Source organism: Trachurus japonicus, chromosome 14 (assembly GCF_045865225.1).
Source record: "Trachurus japonicus isolate A0001 chromosome 14, Traja_1.0".
Taxonomy (NCBI): domain Eukaryota; kingdom Metazoa; phylum Chordata; class Actinopteri; order Carangiformes; family Carangidae; genus Trachurus; species Trachurus japonicus.
The window spans coordinates 31,234,361-31,254,360 of NC_140920.1; the positions used below are offsets into that span (position 1 = coordinate 31,234,361).

Genomic DNA, 20,000 nt, shown 5'->3' on the forward strand with positions numbered 1-20,000 from the left:
TTTTTTTTTTTTTTTTTTTTTTTTTTGGTGTTATTTATTTATTTATTTTTTTTAATTTTACAATACAGGACAATACAGGACAGACAACAAACAAAACAAGGTGTAAACAACAGCAAATAACAACAACTACAGTTTGTGGTTTTGTGTTTGTGTGTGTGTGTGTGTGTGTGTGAGTGTGTGTGTGTGTGGGGGGGGGTATGACTAGTGGCCTTGAATAGAGACAGAAAATAAATGAACAAATAAACATAGAAATGAGTAGACAAAATTGCGAAATATGCCAAACACTCTAGTATAGAAGAGACAGAGATGAAAAGGTTGGTAGGTAGAAAAATAAACAAATAAATACAAATAACAATAACAAATAAATAAATAAATGGGGAGAGAAACAGGAAAAAAACAAAACAAAAACGCAACGGGATCAGGCAACAGTATGGAGAGTGGATGGATGAGGAGGGGGATCCCAGAATTTATTGTATAGAGTTTATAGTACACCTCGGGTCCCTGCTGACCCGCAGGGGACCGGCCCGCCGCCCCCCCCAACACCCCCAAAACCCCCCACCCCCACCCCGTGTGCCCCGGACTGCGTGCGACCCAACACCTTACCCTATATCTAACTGTGTTTGCAATTTCATATTCTATTATTATTATTTTTATTTATTTATCTATTTATTTATTTTTTCCCTTTTAATTAATTAATTATTTTAAGAAATGTGTATGTTGTGCATTAAAACCAGGGAAAGGGGGTGTTATGAAGTGTCCCCTTTCCTTTACCTAAGCTAGTGTGATGTGCATTAAAAAAGCTGATGAGCCACCCGGGAATGGTCCGGGGCAGAGAGGCGGGGGGAGGCCGGGAGGGGCAAGGAGACGACAGGCCAAGATCCCCCATGCTTGGCCCAGCAGGGGCCCGAGTAATGCTAATATTAATAGATTAAGTTTAAAGGGAGTTATTATAGTAATAGTGGTAGTGTGGTCTGTTATCCTTCCCCCTCCTCCAAAAAACAAACAAACAAACAAAAAAAAAAAAAAAAAAAAAAAAAAACCAGAAAGGAAGAGAAAAAGAAATTATTTATAATAATAAGAATAGCAACTGCAATAATGACAACATGGCAATAGATGGTAGTGTTAATTATGATGAGAACGGTAGTGGTGGTGTGTATGAGAAACAAACAAACAGAAATAATCACCCAGCTCAGAATAATAAATAAAAATAAGAAGTTTTAAATAAAAAATAAAAAGATTTAGATGGATTAGTTGTAATGAACTACCAAATAAACAAACAAACAAAAACAAACAAAAAAAAATAAAAATAATAATAAGTAAATAAATAAAATAAAATAAAAAAAGTTACCTCATTAAGGTGTTTAGTGAGGTGTATGGTGTGTGGTGTATTTTGGTGCCCAGGCAAAGAGAGGGGCAGAAAACAGCTAAGGTGGATGATTTAATATTATCTTTTGTAGGTCATGATTGTAAGAAAGTGATGAATGGTTCCCAGGTGACCTGATTATTGTCAGAGGAGTTTGTATTTTCCAGGGCGATATAATCAATGATCTGATTTTTCCAGTGTGTGATATGAATGGACTTCCGTGATTTCCAGTTCATGAGGATGGTTTTTTTGGCGATAGTTAGCGCCACGAGAAGTAAACGACCGTGTTTATTGTCCAGATTTAATGCAGATAAATCACCTAACAAACAGAGGGAGGGGGATAAAGGGATGTGGCAGCCCATAATTTGTGATAAGTTGTCTATAATGTTTTCCCAGAAGTGTTGGACAGGTGTGCAGTGCCAGGTTGCGTGGATTGTAAGTGTCTGTGCAGATTTGTGTGCAGTGTGAAACAGGTACCAGAAGAGAAGCCCATTTTTTGCATTTTCTGTCCGGTTAAATGAGCTCTATGGATAATTTTGTATTGTATAAGCTGCAGGTTGGTGTTTTTTGTCATAAAATAAATGTTTTGACAGATTTGAGACCAGAAGTCGGCATCGGGAGCAATGGAGAGATCTGATTCCCATTTAATTGAGGGTATGGAGAGTGTTTGTATCGGATTGTAGTAATAATTTGTGTATTTTTGAAAGGAGTTTTTTTTGAGGAGGAGATGTTGATGAATGTAGAGGATGAAGGAGGAAGGTCTAAATTTATTTTTCTTTTTTTCATTTTTGAATTGATAGATGATGAAATCTGTAGATATTGTAGAAATTGTTGGCTCCCGATGCCGAAGTTCTGAACTAGGAGAGGAAATGGAGCCAGAGTGTTATTGTTGAAGATGTGTTTTGAGGTGAGTGAATTCCTTTTATCTATCCATGTGCTGAAATATAGTGATTGTTTGTTGCTGGTGAAGTCCGGTTGTGCCAAATTGGGGTGAAGAGTGAGGGTGCCAAGGTGGAGTTAGTGATATTGTGAAATTTTCCACCAGGCTGTCAGAGTGGATGATATTGTGGGATTTTGGAAACAGGGGTGTTTTTTAACAGACTGACTGAGAAATGGTAGATCTGAAAGTTGGATGTCCTTACTAACTGTTTGTTCTATATCTAACCAAGTATTATCTGACTGGGTGGGGTGAATCCATTTGTAGATATAGCGGAGTTGATTTGAAAGTGAATAGTAGTGAAAATTTGGTGCATTGAGTCCGCCTAATAATTTTGTTTTCTGAAGGGTGGCCAGTTTGATTCTTGGGGGTTTATTTTTCCAGTAAAACTTATTGATGGATGAATCGAGGGAATTAAACCAGGTGGGAGATGGGTGAGGTCGGGATCATTGAGAGGAGGTAGTTAATTTTGGGTAGAATTGTCATTTTAACTGTTGCTATTCTGCCTAATATGGATAGTGGGAGGTTCAACCATCGCTGGAGATCATCGTTTATTGTTTTGAGTAGAGGAGTGAAATTAAGATTAATCAACTCTGACAGCCTGGGGGAAATGTGGATCCCTAGATAGGTGATGTGACTTGTGCAGAAGGGAATGGGTAATGTATGGGCTGCCACAATCCACACCGTTGGAGTTTAGTGGGAGTATGGAGGATTTGTTCCAGTTAATAGAATAGTCTGAGATATAAGAAAATGAGTTGATGACTTTGATTACTTCTTGTAGTGATGATTGCGGGTTCTGTATAAAGAGTAATATATCATCCGCATAAAGACTGATTTTATGGTGCATATTGGGCGTTTGGATTCCAGTTATGAGGGGGTTTTTTGGCGAATTGCTGCTGCTAAGGGTTTCTATGAAAATGGTGAACAAAAGGGGGGAGAGTGGGCATCCTTGTCTGGTCCCCCTGTGCAGTGTGAAGTTTTGTGAAGTGTGTCCGTTAGTGATGACTGTGGCTGTAGGTGAAGTGTACAGTGTTTTCGACCCAGTTAATGAACGATTCCCCAAAGCCAAATCTATGGAGGGTTTTGATGAGGAATGACCAGTTTACTCTGTCGAAGGCTTTCTCTGCGTCTAAGGTAGCTATAATGGTTTTATGGTGAGGTGAGGCAGAATGGTGCAATTAGATTGAAGAGTCTGCGTGTGTTGTTAAATGAATTCCTTCCTTTGATAAATCCTGTTTGGTCCGGGTGAATAATGGATGGAATTATTTCTTCTAATCTATGGGAGAGTGCTTTACTAATGATTTTTATATCAACGTTAAGGAGTGAGATGGGGCGGTAGCTTGAGGGCAGTGTGGGGTCTTTATTGGGTTTGAGGAGAAGTATGATTGATGCTGTATTCATGTTAGGTGAAAATTTGGAGTTTTGCTGAGTTTCAGTTATCATTCTGTGGAAAAGTGGGGCTAAGGTGGACCAGAAATGTTTATAAAATTCAGCAGGGAAGCCATCAGGACCCCGGTGCTTTATTATTGGGCATTCTATTGAGGGCGGAGTGGATTTCTTCACTTGTTAGGGGAGTGTCTAATATCTGTTTTTGTTCTTTGGAAAGTTGGGGTATATCTAGGTTGGAAAGAAAGGAGCTGATGTCTTCTTCCTTAGCGACATTGTCTGAGGAGTACAGGTTGATATAAAAATCTCTGAATGTTTGATTTATTTCATCCGGTGAATTTGTTGGCTTCCCTGCTGAGTTTGATAATAGTGGTGATTGCTGATTTTTTCCCTATTTCGTTTTATTTGATTTGCCAGGTATTTGCCAGATTTGTTGTTGTGATGAAAGTTTTCTTGCCGGAGTCTACTGATTACAAAGTTTGTTTTCTTGTTCAAGATTTCATTTATTTGTAATTTATATTGTCTTAATTTCTTCTCATTTTCTTCAGATGGATTAGTGGCATTGATAGTTTCAAGTTGTTTAATGTTTTGTTTTAATTCTAATTCTTGTATGATTTCTTTCTTTTTCTTATAAGCAGAGTGAGAGATGATTAGTCCTCTTAGTACAGCTTTACCTGTTTCCCATAAAAGGGTTGGTGATGACTCTGGGGAATCGTTCGTCTCCAGGAAGGATGCCCACTCCCTTTTGATAAGGTTGATAAATTCAGGGTCTTTCAGGAGGGATATGTTAAAGCGCCATCTGGTGACTGGTTTGTGTGGACTAGGTGGGTGCCAGTTAAATGATACAGGGCATGGTCACTGATGATGATGGGGTGGATCAGGTGATCAGAAATATTTGGGATGATTGAGTTACTGGTGAGGAAGAAATCGATGCGTGAGTATGAGTGATGGACTGGTGAAAAAAAAGTATAGTCTCTTGTAGTAGGATGTTGTAGACGCCAACTATCGCCAAGACCAAAATCTCTCATGAACTGGATTATTGTTTCTGTGGATTGCCAGGTGCGTTTGATGCTGGGAGTGTTGGATCTATCTACTGATGGGTCTATTACTGTGTTGAAGTCACCGCCAATTACTATTGGAGAGTCAGAAATGTTTGATATGGAAGTGAAGAAGTTGTAAAAAAAGGATGGGTCATCTGTGTTTGGGCCATATAGATTTCCAATTGTCAGTGACTATTGTTGATTGATATATTAATGATAATGAAACGTCCTTCTGGGTCTGTGATTGTTGTGTTATGAGTGAATGCAACTGATTTGCTGATCAAAATACAAACTCCTCTTTGTCTTTTATTATAATGAGATGCAAATGAGTGAGTAAACTGGGATGATTTTAATTTAATATTGTCTGATTCTGAGAGGTGTGTTTCCTGTAATAAGCAAATGTCTGCATGGAGTGAGGTAAGGTGATTGAATATTTTAATTTTCTTTGCCTGGGTACCAAAACCACGAACATTCCATGAAATACATTTTAATGCTGACATGGAGTGAGATGGTTAAGTTTTTTTTTTTTTCCTTTTTCCTAAATGAACAGTTCAGATTGTGTGTGTGTGTGTGTGTGTGTGTGTGTGTGTGTGTGTGTGTGTGTGTGTGTGTGTGTGTGTGTGTGTGTGTGTGTGTGTGTGTGTGTGAGTGAGACACCAAACAAACAAAAGACAGTAACAACAAAGCAAAGGAACAGAACAAACAACAGAGCGAACTGCGGTGCATTTTTTTTTTTTTTTTTTAGCAGTGCATTGAGAAAGGTGCGACAATATTTACATTCATACATTTAGCCCATGTTTAAGGAGAAGCAGAGGAGTGGGGAGGGGAGGGGAGAGCGGGGGGAGAGGAGGGTTTCTTTAGTAGAGCCAGGGAGTAATGTCCTTATCTTTAAGCAACTGTCCATCTATGTAAAGTTTGTCCACTGAAATGATTGCTCGCTTACCGTCTCTGATCATCTGCTTGCGGATGGGAAAAAGTTGTTTGCGTCGGAGGATAATTTCTGGAGGTACTGGTCATTGATGCCATAGTCCGTGCCTTTTAACTGTCTGCCTTGCCGCTGTATCAGTTTCTTTTTGCTTGAAGTGCTCGAACTTGACGATTATCGGCCGGGGTCGGGTGGAGTTAGTGTGTTTCTGTCCCAGACGGTGAACGCGGTGGAAAGTGATGTCGTTGACTGTGTCGATGGGAAGTTTGAGCTGTTTAAGCATGAAGTCCTTAACTGCTTTCTCGGGTTGATCTGCGGCCGCGGGTGGTTCAGGGATGCCGGTGAAAATCATGTTGTCCCTCATGCTGCGTGCTTGCAGGTCCAGAATTGTCTCTTTCATGATTTTGTTTTCCGTTGTGAGTGAGGAAAGCTGTGTGGTTACGGATGAAAGCTGGGTGGACATAGATGAGACGGTATGCTGGAGTGACTTATTTTCTTGTGTGAGTGTGTCTAGTTGGAGTTGGCTGAACTCTAAACTGTTGCGGAGCAGTTGAAATTCTTTGTGGAGAGTCTCGATGAGAGCGACTCTGCCGTCCAGGCCAGTAAGTTTATTGTCTATAGTTGTGAACATGTTGAGTACCTCGGAGCAGCACGGTGGTGTCAGTGAAGGGGGGGAAGCGGGTGGTGAAGCGGAGTCCGAGGAAACAGTTGAGTTCGAGGTGCGTGGTTTTTTGGATTTCTGTGAGCGGCCCATGGTGCAGTAACTGTTGAAGTATTCGTCGATGTAGTCCTCGAGGTGATCCAGGTTTGTGTTTGTAATCCGGTTTGAAAAATAGGGGGAAAAAAAACAAAGATTCGGGCGAGATATATTTGTTTCGGGGCTGTCTAGCAGCAGGCTGCCATCTTGTCTCTCGCACAGTCTCGCGATCGTTGCAGTCACGCTGTCATCACGCAGTCCCTCTCATCACGCAGTCCCCTGATTATGACAACTTGACATTAAAGGGATAGTTCACCCAAAATTCAAATTGCACTCATTATCTACTCACCCTCATGTCGACTAAGGGCTGGGAGAAGTTTCAGAGTTATCCGTGCCTTCTCTGAGTTACAGGGGGTCTCGGCGTAGCAGTGCATGTCCACATAACGGTTGCAAATGGATACCACTTTTCTTTGTAACAAAAAGACACACCAAAAACATCCAAATACCTCCATGCTGCTCGTATGTAATGTCCGTCTTGTATTGAAGCCCTGAAATGCGAAATTGTTCCAAAAAAAAAATTAAATAAGTCTATATTTCAAGCTTGTTTGTAGCGGAAGCTCTTCCTGGTCCGTGTGGATTGTTTTTGTGTGTGCTGCTGCTTCTCATGTCCAGAGCCATGAGTACATAATTTGCACTTGCATTTTATTTTCTGCTTAGTATAAGTGAAGCTGTTTGTTTTAGGCCCTAACGCACCCAAGCTGTGACAAAGGCCTGCAAATCATGGGTTGTTGGCAGTTAAGCTAGCACTGGAGGAGTGGCGGCATCTGCTGGAGGGGACAGAACAATCCTTTGTCGTTTGGACTGACCACAAAAACCTCTCCTACATACAGTCAGCTAAGAGATTGAACTCACACCAAACCAGGTGGGATCTGTTCTTTAACAGTCGACTTCACCATTACCTATCGTCCTGGCTCTCCCAACCTTAAGCCTGACGCCCTCTCCCGCCAGTTTGTGTCCCACCACAGTTCCCCTGCTCCAAGAAATATTCTGTCTGCTGAACGTGTGGTGGGCATGCTTGTCTGGGAGGTTGAAAGGACAGTTAGAGATGCCCAGCGACAGTACCCTGACCCGGATACTGGGCCAAATAATCATTTGTTTGTTCCTGACTCTCTCTGTCCGCAGGTTTTGAAGTGGGGCCACCCCTCCCAGTTCACCTGTCACACCGGGATAAACCGGACCATCTCCCTCCTCCACCTTCTGGTGCCTGACATTGGATAGAGACATTCAAGAGTTTGTTGCAGCCTGTATGGTCTGTGCCCGGTGCAAGGCCCTTCATCAGGCCCCAGTGGGACTTCTGCAACCCCTACACATCCCAGGTAGACCCTGGTCACACATTGCTATAGGCTTTGTCACTGGCCTTCCGGTCTCCAAGGGGAATACATTCATTTTGACGGTTGTGGATCCTTTCTCTAAAGCTGCTCACTTTCTAGCCTTGCCCAAGCTCCGCACCGATCTAGAGACTGTTAACATCCTAGTTAACCACATGTTCTGAGTTTATGGTATTCCTTCTGATTTGGTGTCTGACCTCTGGGTATCACCTTCAATCCAATGGGCAAGCAGAGAGGTCTAATCAATTCCTGGAGTTTACCCTCCACTGTGTCGCTGCCGCCAACCCATGTTCATACAGCCCTCACCTCCCCTGGGTAGAGTACGACTGCAACACCCTGAACTGTTTGGCTACTGGCCGGTCCCCATTCGAGGCTTCACTTGGCTATCAGCCCCCCCTATTTCCGGTCCAGGAACGGGAAATAGCGGTCCCATCAGTGCATGAGTTCATCCAGAAGGCCCGGGAGGTGTGGAGGAGTGCTTGAATGGCCCTTGAGCGCACCCAGGTCACTAACCCAGACCCCACCAACCGGGCCAGTCCGTTTTGCTGTCCACCCGCAACGTTCCATTGGCCACCGAGTCCTGTAAGTTGTCACCCCGTTACATCAGTCCCTTCACCACTGAGAAGGTCGTAAATCCATCCACCGTCCGGTTGACCCTGCCCGACCCCACCTTCGATGTGTCGCAGCTCAAGTCGGTTTCCACCTGTCCCCTGTCCCCTCCTTCCTAGCCCCCACCTCATTGATGACCATCCTGCCTTCAGTGTGCAGTGTTTGGTGGACATTCAGCGTTGGGGATGGGGGCTCCAGTACCTGGTGGACTGGGAGGGGTATGGGCCCAAGGAGCGCTCATGGGTTCCTCACTCCCTCGACGGTGACTTCGTCGTGGGTTGCTGGGAGGTTCCCGTTGGGGGGGGGGTACTGTTAGGGGTTCCCTTGTGTCTCTCTCTTCCCTGTGTCTTGTCTGTGTCTCCATGTGTGTTTGTTTGCATCCAGGCTGGGCGGGCTGTCACCTGGTCTTCTCCCATCAGACTCTCCACTCAGCTGCAGCTCATCGCCATCATCTACAGTTGAAAGGCCTGTCCCCTCCCCAAGCTCGCCGCCAATTTGTTGTTAAACCTTCAGTGGTAACAGCTCGGCTCCACTTAATTGGTTTACACTCTTGTAGCATATGCAAACCATTTTTTCTGTGTTGTCTCACCAGTGTTTTCCCTGCCTGCAGTGTGTCCGGACTCGCCGTCTGTTCCTGTTCCGCCTTGCTCAGCCCCGTCTCCACTGGTTTCCGTCCCCCGTGGACCTGTCCTGTCTTGTGCCCTGCCAGTAACTGTCATCCTCCTGCTTCGACTCCTGTGTCTGCATTTTGGGTCCATACAGCATGAACCCATTCTAACAAGATTGCTGCATAAATCAAACCCTGTACACTACTGGTGAAACAGGATGCTACACTGTTGCATCAGACTCAAAATCAGAGGTCCCTGCTCCATGATATGAGATTACAGGAGATCAGTGTAGGGGATGGTTGGGACATGCATGCCATTTCTTCCCTTGTTCTGTTCCCTTATATAATCTCCCTTGCATCGCAATGGAGAATATACACTGTGATTTGGACGAGAATCTGTGGCCAGGCTGACAGCAGCGTGTGGACGGCCAGAAGGGTGAGGAGGACGACCAGAAGGACGAGGCTGGTGGTCAGCTTTATTTACAGCATTGTAGGCTACATATATTTTCCTTGTTTTTTGTTTATGTGTTTACAGTATATTATGCTGTACATATGTTCTTTTTACTCTGATGATGTATGGAAGTTACTTTATGTATGTGAATAAAAGTTGTTACAATTTCTTCAGCAGTATGAGTGCAATGTGACATGTCAAACCTCGGAGGCTACTCTTACCGAAAAATCTTTTTTTTTTTCCAGTTTTATCCACAATTGTATTCTGATAGCTACACAAAAAAACTAGTACAGTAATCATTATCAATTAAGGACTGGGCTAAGACTGAGAGGTGGACATGAGGGATATTTCAATGGTCCTCTGCCATAGTGACAAAACATCTACACATTTTGACTTGAAGTGCTCACACAATGCCAAAGGGACGATGCATTTTGGGGCTTCTGACTATTTATATGAGAAAATAATTTAGTTTCGACATGAGTGAACTGTTTTGGGAGAGGTATGAGCTTTTGCAAGTGACCTATGGTATTGTGCTGAACTGTAAGACTGTTTTGCCAAATGTGTAATTTCTGTTTCAAGAAATGAGCCAAACCAATTCAGAAAAGCTGTAATGTGGTCGGAACAATGGGATGTCGAGTAATTTTTGGAATGTGATGTCTGAATAATGGGATGTTGGAATTACAAGCGGATCCTGATGAAAATACTTAAATGAAGCTTTTAACACTTCACTGTAATGTAAACAGTCATGTTCATACACATGTGTGAGAAACATAAAGAACTTTAATGAATCAAATATCAATACACAAGGAAGATTAAACCGGATTGAGCACTTAACTTACAGCTCTTTTTTGTACGGTGGCCCTGAAAGGTCAAAGCACAAACACAATCAGGATACATCTGCATCAGTGTTGTTGAACAATATCATCACCATCATCAGAAAACAGTGAAGCCTGTACATACATGTTTACTGAGGCCCCTCCCAATGGGAAAGCATCAAAGCATCTCCTCACCTAACATCAAGTTTATTTTCTGTACAATTAAATGTACAATATAATAAAAATATTCTCACATGGGCATTAATATCCCCTCCCTTGTCTATTGTATGCAGATGTGTTTTGTGTTTTGTTTAGTTGCAGTGCTTTGACCTTCAGGGCCAAACAGACAAAAAAACAGACAGTTATGTTACCAGAGAGAGATGAACAGTTATGATGAAGTGAACAGTGGTTACTGCTGAACCTGAAACACAGTGGCTATAATTATTATTTTACGATATTGTTGAAGCAGCTGATATGTTTTTTTCAGTTTACGCCAACTTTGTTCTTGTGGAGAACAGCTGTGAGTCTCTGTCTGACCTCTTTGATCTGCAGCCCATAGATCACAGAGTTCAAAGCCGGTAAGACCACGTGACCCAGCACAGACGCCACTTTCCTGTGGTCTGACAGCTGAGGGAAACGGTGCAGAATGACGATGATGAAGGCCGACACCAGCAATATAGTGTACACAGTCAAGTGTGTGGCACAGGTCTGCAGCGCTTTGCTGTTCAGCGCCTTGTTTTTACTGCCCAGGCACACAACAGCGATCTTCAGGTAGGTGAGCGTGACACTGCCGATGGAGGAGCCCAGCAGCACCACAGTGTAGCCGAGGCCGTAGATCTGGTTGATGAGGAGGCTCTCACAGGAGAGCTTGAAGACGGAAGCATTATCACAGAAAAGGTTGGATATAAAGGATCTGCAGCGAGACAAGCGGATGCTGAGGCCCAACAGGATGGACACCAGCACCGTGGTAGTTCCCCAGGCAGCGAGTGATAGGTTCAGCACCATCCTGTTGGTCATGATGGTGGCGTAACGGAGCGGGCTGCAGATGGCCACATAGCGGTCAAAGGCCATGATCATAAGCACAGTGTGGGAGGTGCTGGCGTGGAGGTGAACACAGAAGGCCTGAATCACACAGCTGATGTAGTGGATGTACCGCTCTGAGTGGACAAATAACAGATCTCTGAGGACGTGAGGGATAATTATTGTGGCTCCAAATGCATCATTAATACTCATGTTGCAGAGGAGCAGGTACATGGGCTGATGGAGGGTCCTGCTGCTGAAGATCAGGACCACCAGGCCCAGGTTGGACACCATGATGAAGATGTACATGAAGAGGAGGAGGATGAATGCAGGGCTGGAGAACTGAGAGGTTACCTTTAACCCCTCCAGCATTAAGATATCTGTAATGAAAGTCTGATTCTCCATCATGAACCTGTGACAGCTCAGAGAAAAGCAGCTAAACACAGTGAAAAGAGAGTTCATGTGAACCCACACACTCAGTTATATCTCAACTAATAAGTCATTAGTCATCATAGCAACATTTACAGTCACTGTTTACCCCTCTGCTTTGGCACACATGAAGACACACATGCACACACACTTTCTGCAGACACATTGCTGCTCATCTCCGGTGTATCACAACATACACACAACAAATCTAACCACATTCAACTGAATATGTAGCTCATTATCTCAGTCATGGTTAAGTGTGCATGCATGTTGGGGTAGGTGTCAAAGTCCAGAACCACATTTATTCTGCTGTGATCTCTCTGTTGAGAAACACACACACACACACACACTCACACACCACCCTGGACCAAACTGAGACAGCTCACACTTTTATATTGTGCCTCGGTGGCCGTGAGCAGCAGTGTCACACACTAACATGTCAGCTGTTGCTTGGTGACAGTTGATAGGTGGCATTATCATCCTCATCCTAATCACCACCACCATCATCATCATCATGGGTGTCTGCTGCAGATCAATGCATGAAAGAGACACATAGCAGCTGAAAGGTTTTATAAATAAATATTAATATGTCAGTCACCTCATACTTGAAGGAGTTTGCATGTGGTGTAAACACACACACACACACACACACACACACACACACACACACACACACACCGCTAGGCGGGTGCACCTCAAGCCAAACATGCAGAATTGAAAGGCGTGCGGCATACAACATAATATTCAACAATTTGACAGTTTGACCAGACAAGGACAAAAGATCGATACCAAGAATACACTGTTTCGGATCCATTACCATAGCTTGTCTATCTCTGTTTGGACAGTAGACCAGAATATTTTAATCAATGGACATGACCACATTAAATGAAAGTAAGTGCCTGGTTGTTTTTGACACTTCTTGCATGCTACAGAACATGAGTCATCATATTTGCTACGTATTTTAGGAGTCACATGCAGTTTATTAATTATCTTATACTGTGTTTCATGTGATTTGTCTGATCTAGTAATTTTCTTGGCATTATATAAAACCTTATGCCAGGTCTGGTCATCTAGGTGAACACCAAAGCCAAAGTCTTTTTCCCAACTATTTTTGATATTACTTATAGAACCATCAGCAACTGATCGTATATATAAGTGATCACTTTCTTATTAGGGCCACGGGCAATCGCACCGGGCACTGATCCCTACAGCTATGAAATAGCTGCAGGGACCAGTGCCCGGGCGAAGCCCGGGCACTACTGTTATTGTGTGGATTTTTTCTTCTTCTTATTAGGGCCGCGGGCAATCGCACCGGGCACTGGTCCCAACAGCTATGAAATAGCTGCAGGGACCAGTGCCCGGGCGAAGCCCGGGCACTACTGTTATTGTGTGGATTTTTTCTTCTTATTATTATTAGGGCCACGGGCAATCGCACCGGGCACTGGTCCCAACAGCTATGAAATAGCTGCAGGGACCAGTGCCCGGGCGAAGCCCGGGCACTACTGTTATTGTGTGGATTTTTTCCTAGTTAGTGTGACTGCTGAAGCAGTCACACTATTGTTCTTCTGTTTGGCCATTTTCTTCCGCCTTTTTACGGTCTTCTTCTAGTCCTTCATACTTTGTGCTATTTCAACAATTCATATATCAAAACGTGCAGCTTTTTTTGAACTTTATCGGCATTACTTTTCTCTTTTTAACTATTTATACTTTTTCAAATATTTAACTTTTTCACAAAAAATCTCACATTCATCAAAGTCTCAACCTCTCTTCTCCACAACTCCACTGTAGTGTAGGGGTTAGGGTGGATGCCTTCCAACCCTAAGGTCACTGGTTCGAATCCAAGGGAAGAACTCTTGTTATGTTATGTTGAATTCTGCTCTCCTCCCCCGCCTTCAATTGGTTACAGGTGTTTGTTATCTCCTTGATTACTCATACCAGTTTGCAGCACATCATCACATTACAATGAATGACAACAGTTTTGAAAGCAGTGTGCTCTCTGTAGCCGAGTGGCAGAGGAAAGGTTTAGTGATCATATGGTCATGGGTTCGATTCCTGCCTCAGTCTTTTCACTTCATTGCTTGACTTTTGATTCCAATTATTCAGCTGTCATTGGACAGTCTTTGATTCCTCATAGTATAAAGCTCATTGTAACTCAGGTTCTCTGTGGCCATATGGTTAGTGCTCAGCCTGAAATTCACAGACATTTTCATTCTAAGTCATTCAAGCTTGACTCTCAAGCTTTCTTGATGTTGACAGTGTGCAGATCATTAACAGACAACAGTCTCTTTAACTGTGTGTGCACTGTGGCCTAGAGGCAGAGTGGAAGTCTAATGACCATGAGGATGTGGGTTCGATTCTGACCTTGGTCTAACATTTGTATGGTGATCACAGCTTGCACTATTTGCTAATTCTGCAACAGCGTTCAGTTGCTATCAGCAGTCACACCATTTCCATTCTTGGAAATGCTTTTTCTAGTTATTTTTCCACTTCCGGCCAACTTTCGGTTCGCTACTAGTCCTGCAACTCGAAGAGTTGCAGGACAAATTATATATCAAAATGTGCGTCCTGATCGGGATCGGTGTGCTATTACTTTTCTCAACAGTGTACGAATTATTCGCGACGTAAGTCGCGATTTACTGCGCAAAATTTTTGCATGTAAGTCAATGGGACGGGCGGGAAAAAAAGAGCGAAAAAGACCAATCATTGGAGTTTAACAAAAGTCTACTGCTCAGGCATACTTTCACCTAGAGACTCCATTTAAACTTTAAACAGTAGACAAAAGTCTTGTGTATTGTCGTATTACTCCACGTTTTGATAGGTCATATAGTTTTTGATCAATCCCTGATCAATGACCATGATCATTTTTGGAGAAATTATGAGTTTATAATGGGTGTGTATTGCATAGAATGTTCGTGTCAGAGTGCGTGACATCATCAGTTAGAGTGGGAGAGAGTGAAGAAACATTCTGTATTTTTTCTGGATAAACTGTGAGCACGGCCACAATTTACACTCTACAGACATAATTTTTTCAGAATTTGTAAGACAAACTTGTTATCTCTCATGTCATGTGCTCAAAATATCAGAGAGACTTACAGAACTTACAGAATCAGCCTCTGAGTGCGGCCACGTCTGTCCCTGCTCCTCATTGAGTCCAATACAAATATTTTCTTAGAGGAGCAGAACGGCCTGATGTTTTAAAACTGCCAGCGTCGCCAAAATATTTACTGTAGAAACACCAAATCGTACCGAAATTTTCAGTAAGTCCTTAGAGCAACGTTGATCTGTGTTTTGTTCTGATAGGAGTTACCGTTTTGTCATGCTAAGCCTAAATGTGAGACCGGTTTAGAGGCAGAAAATGGCTCTTTTTCTCCACGTTTCTGTCTGTCTCAGCCTGCGGGGGCCCCTATCGCCGTGGTAACCTCTTTGATCCTCAGGCCAGAGCTCGTTAACTTCATAAACAATCCACCTGGCGCTCGTTTAAATGTTTATAAACACAGACACAGCTAAATCAGACTGACACAGGATGCAGCTACTAACTAACTATGTGTCAAGTCAGTCACACACACACAGACTCTAGAGCCAGCTTCATGTGATTACAGTCACACACACACACACACACACACACAAACACACACACACCTTCATGTGATTAAAACACAGTTAACGTGCAACAGAATTTAAACTTAAACCATGATTTCATCTGGTTTTAAAGTTAAACCTTGTTGGTGTCACACACACACACACACACACACACACACACACACACACACACACACACACACACACACACACACACACACACACACACAGGTAACCTAATGTGGTTACAGCTCCTCCATATCAGTGCTTATAGAAAGATGATCATGTGTCTGTCTGATCAGCTCTGTCTTGCGCTTAAGATCGTGGGTTTGATTCCCATGTTGACAGAGATGGCAAAATCGGCAGTAGCCCCGCGGCCCATTCAAAATTTCCCGAGAGGAAATTTTCTAGTTATTAGTGTGAATGCTGGAAGCATTCACAGTATTGTTATTCTGTTCGGCCATTTTGTTTCTTTAAACTTATTATTAGGGCCACGGGCAATCGCCCCGGGCACTGGTCCCAACAGCTATGAAATAGCTGCAGGGACCAGTGCCCGGGCGAAGCCCGGGCACTACTGTTATTGTGTGGATTTTTTCTTATTATTAGTGTGAATGCTGGAAGCATTCACACTATTGTTATTCAAATCTTTATACTTATTAGGGCCACGGGCAATCGCACCGGGCACTGATCCCTACAGCTATGAAATAGCTGCAGGGACCAGTGCCCGGGCGAAGCCCGGGCACTACTGTTATTGTGTGGATTTTTTCCTAGTTATTTTTCCACTTCCGGCCAACTTTCGGTTCGCTACTAGTCCTGCAACTCGAAGAGTTGCAGGACAAATTATATATCAAAATGTGCGTCCTGATCGGGATCGGTGTGCTATTACTTTTCTCAACAGTGTACGAATTATTCGCGACGTAAGTCGCGATTTACTGCGCAAAATTTTTGCATGTAAGTCAATGGGACGGGCGGGAAAAAAAGAGCGAAAAAGACCAATCATTGGAGTTTAACAAAAGTCTACTGCTCAGGCATACTTTCACCTAGAGACTCCATTTAAACTTTAAACAGTAGACACAAGTCTTGTGTATTGTCGTATTACTCCACGTTTTGATAGGTCATATAGTTTTTGATCAATCCCTGATCAATGACCATGATCATTTTTGGAGAAATTATGAGTTCATAATGGGTGTGTATTGCATAGAATGTTCGTGTCAGAGTGCGTGACATCATCAGTTAGAGTGGGAGAGAGTGAAGAAACATTCTGTATTTTTTCTGGATAAACTGTGAGCACGGCCACAATTTACACTCTACAGACATAATTTTTTCAGAATTTGTAAGACAAACTTGTTATCTCTCATGTCATGTGCTCAAAATATCAGAGAGACTTACAGAACTTACAGAATCAGCCTCTGAGTGCGGCCACGTCTGTCCCTGCTCCTCATTGAGTCCAATACAAATATTTTCTGAGAGGAGCAGAACGGCCTAATGTTTTAAAACTGCCAGCGTCGCCAAAATATTTACTGTAGAAACACCAAATCGTACCGAAATTTTCAGTAAGTCCTTAGAGCAACGTTGATCTGTGTTTTGTTCTGATAGGAGTTACCGTTTTGTCATGCTAAGCCTAATTGTGAGACCGGTTTAGAGGCAGAAAATGGCTGTTTTTCTCCACGTTTCTGTCTGTCTCAGCCTGCGGGGGCCCCTATCGCCGTGGTAACCTCTTTGATCCTCAGGCCAGAGCTCGTTAACTTCATAAACAATCCACCTGGCGCTCGTTTAAATGTTTATAAACACAGACACAGCTAAATCAGACTGACACAGGATGCAGCTACTAACTAACTATGTGTCAAGTCAGTCACACACACACACACACACAGACTCTAGAGCCAGCTTCATGTGATTACAGTTACACACACACACACACACACACACACACACACACACACACACACACACACACACACACACACACACAGTTAACCTAATGTGGTTACAGCTCCTCCATATCAGTGCTTATAGAAAGATGATCATGTCTGTCTGATCAGCTCTGTCTTGACCTTAAGATCGTGGGTTTGATTCCCATGTTGACAGAGATGGCACAACCCGCAGTAGCTCCCGTGGCCCATTCAAAATTTCCCGAGAGGAAATTTTCTAGTTATTATTATTAGTGTGAATGCTGCAAGCATTCACACTATTGTTATTCAAATCTTTATACTTATTATTATTATTATTCTTACTTCTTCCACCCTTTTTCAGCAGTTTTCTGCTCCTTCATACTTTGTGCTATTTCAACAATTCATATATCAAAACGTGCAGCTTTCTCAGGACAATATTGCTATGACTTTTCTCTTTCATATTATTTATACTTTTTAAAATATTTAACTTTTTGTGCAATTTTTCTCTCATAGGAAATACATTGAAACAGTCTTCAAACTCTTCAAATCTTCTGCTTCATTCAGCCTCTAATAGCTTCAGCATACTTTCAGCTACAGACTTCATTCAACTTTTAAACTGTTCACAAACCTTTCAACTATTCAGCTATATCTCAGCTTATTGATATCTTCAACAGTTTCAGATATATGTATAGTTTTAAAATCATTAAAATTTCTGACAAAATTCAGATTTAACATGAAAGTCAATGGGACGGAATGTTCGGACGTTGGCAGTTGGCAGAGTGACAGAGGGTCTAAAAATCCTCTCACATTTTTCTCTCTATCCTGTCAGCACGGCCACAGATTACACTCTACACACATAATTTCGGGCATGCTTGTAGACAAGCTCATCCTCGATCTCTTCATGTGCTCAAAAAACCAGAGAGACGAACACAATTTAAACTGGGAGCCTCTGAGTGCGGCCAGTTTCCTCTCTCCTCTCATTGACTCCCATTCAAAAGTAGGCGCTGATTTTCTAAACGTCCCAAAGTTTCCAACCTGCGACACAATCAACAATTTTTACTCTAGAAACACCAAAGTGACACGGACGCGTTCAGCAGGGTCTTATGGTTCGGAAAATGTAAACCTTTTGCTCGTACTAAGTACAGATTTGTCGTACATTTGATCTGTTTGAGGGTGTCACAGAGCAGTTAAAGCCTATGGTTAAAGCTGCCACCATGCTGTGGCATGGTCTGTCTGTCTGTCTCTCTATCTCTCTGTCTATCTATCTATCTATCTATCTATCTATCTATCTATCTATCTATCTATCTATCTATCTATCTATCTATCTATCTATCTGTGGGTGTGTGTCACCCTCTCTATCTGTCTCTCTCTCTTTGTCTGTCTGTCTGTCTGTCTGTCTGTCTCTCTATCTCTCTCTCTCTCTATCTATCTATCTATCTATCTATCTATCTATCTATCTATCTATCTATCTACCTATCTATCTATCTATCTATCTATCTATCTATCTATCTATCTATCTATCTATCTATCTATCTATCTATCTGTGGGTGTGTGTCACCCTCTCTATCTGTCTCTCTCTCTTTGTCTGTCTGTCTGTCTGTCTGTCTGTCTGTCTGTCTGTCTGTCTGTCTGTCTGTCTATCTATCTATCTATCTATCTCTCTCTCTCTCTTTCTCTCTCTCTGTGTCACCCTCTCTATTTGTCTCTCTCTCTTCTCTCTGGGTCTGTCTGTCTGTCTGAAATGATATTATTCATACTATATACTATAAACTTCTAAATGATAATAATTATAATCCCTCCCTTCCTCCCTCTCTCTATCCTTCCCTCTCTCCCTCCCTTCCTCCCTCTCTCTATCCTTCCCTCTCTCTCTTCTGTCTCCCTCCCTTCTTCCCTCTCTCCTTCCCTTCCTCCCTCTCTCTATCCTTCCCTCTCCTTATCTCTCTCTCTTCTCCCTCCCTCTCTCTCCCTCTCTCCTTCTCTCTATATCTATCTATCTATCTATCTGTCTGTTTGTCTATTTATCTATCTGTCTGTCTGTCTATTTATCTATCTGTCTGTCTATCTATCTACCTGTGTGTGTGTGTGTGTGTGTGTGTGTGTTTCACTCTCTGTCTCTCTTTCTCCCTCTGTCACCCTCTCTATCTGTCTCTCTCTCTCTGTCCATCTATCTATCTATCTATCTATCTATCTATCTATCTATCTATCTATCTATCTATCTATCTATCTATCTATCTATCTATCTATCTATCTATCTATCTATCTATCTATCTATCTATCTATCTATCTATCTACCTATCTATCTATCTATCTTATTATTCTTACTTCTTCCGCTCTTTTTCAGGATCTAACTCCTCCTTCATACTTTGTGCTATTTCAACAATTCATATCTATCACACACATTCTCTCTCAGTCTGTCAGTGTCACACACACACACACACACACACACACACACACACACACACACACACACACACACAAATGGACACACACTAACTACCACACACACACACACACACACACACACACACACACACTTTTCCTACAGTTGTCTGACTGTTTTGTATGTACCTCTCTATCTTCCTGTTGTAGTTAATGGACTTGTTGCTGTTAATTTTGTTCTTTAGCTATTTAAACTGAAAATACACATTTCCCCATTTTGGTCATGTTGAACACATTGTTTTACACGTATCCTAAACTACTGAGGCTCTGCTCAACCATTTCACACCATTAAACCCGCTGTTTACATGTTCTACTCCTCAGCTAATGCTCGATCTATATTCTTCAACAATGTTCTTCTGCTGTCAGTTTACAATGTATTTCAGTAGGCATTAACTTTTTTCCTAATTCAGGAATTTTTCAAAC

General features: G+C 42.5%; 1 protein-coding gene across 1 annotated transcript; it reads right to left on the minus strand.

Moving 5' to 3' along the window:
- Positions 1-10,701: 10,701 nt before the first annotated feature.
- Positions 10,702-11,646, minus strand: LOC146975059 (olfactory receptor 52N2-like). The gene has a single exon (XM_085796919.1). It carries the CDS (start codon positions 11,644-11,646, stop codon positions 10,702-10,704), a length of 945 nt encoding a protein of 314 aa, XP_085653045.1.
- Positions 11,647-20,000: the final 8,354 nt, after the last annotated feature.

Coding starts and splice junctions, on each gene's coding strand:
- LOC146975059 (XM_085796919.1), bottom strand. CDS start 11,646: ATGATGGAGAATCAGACTTTCATTACAGATATCTTAATGCTGGAGGGG.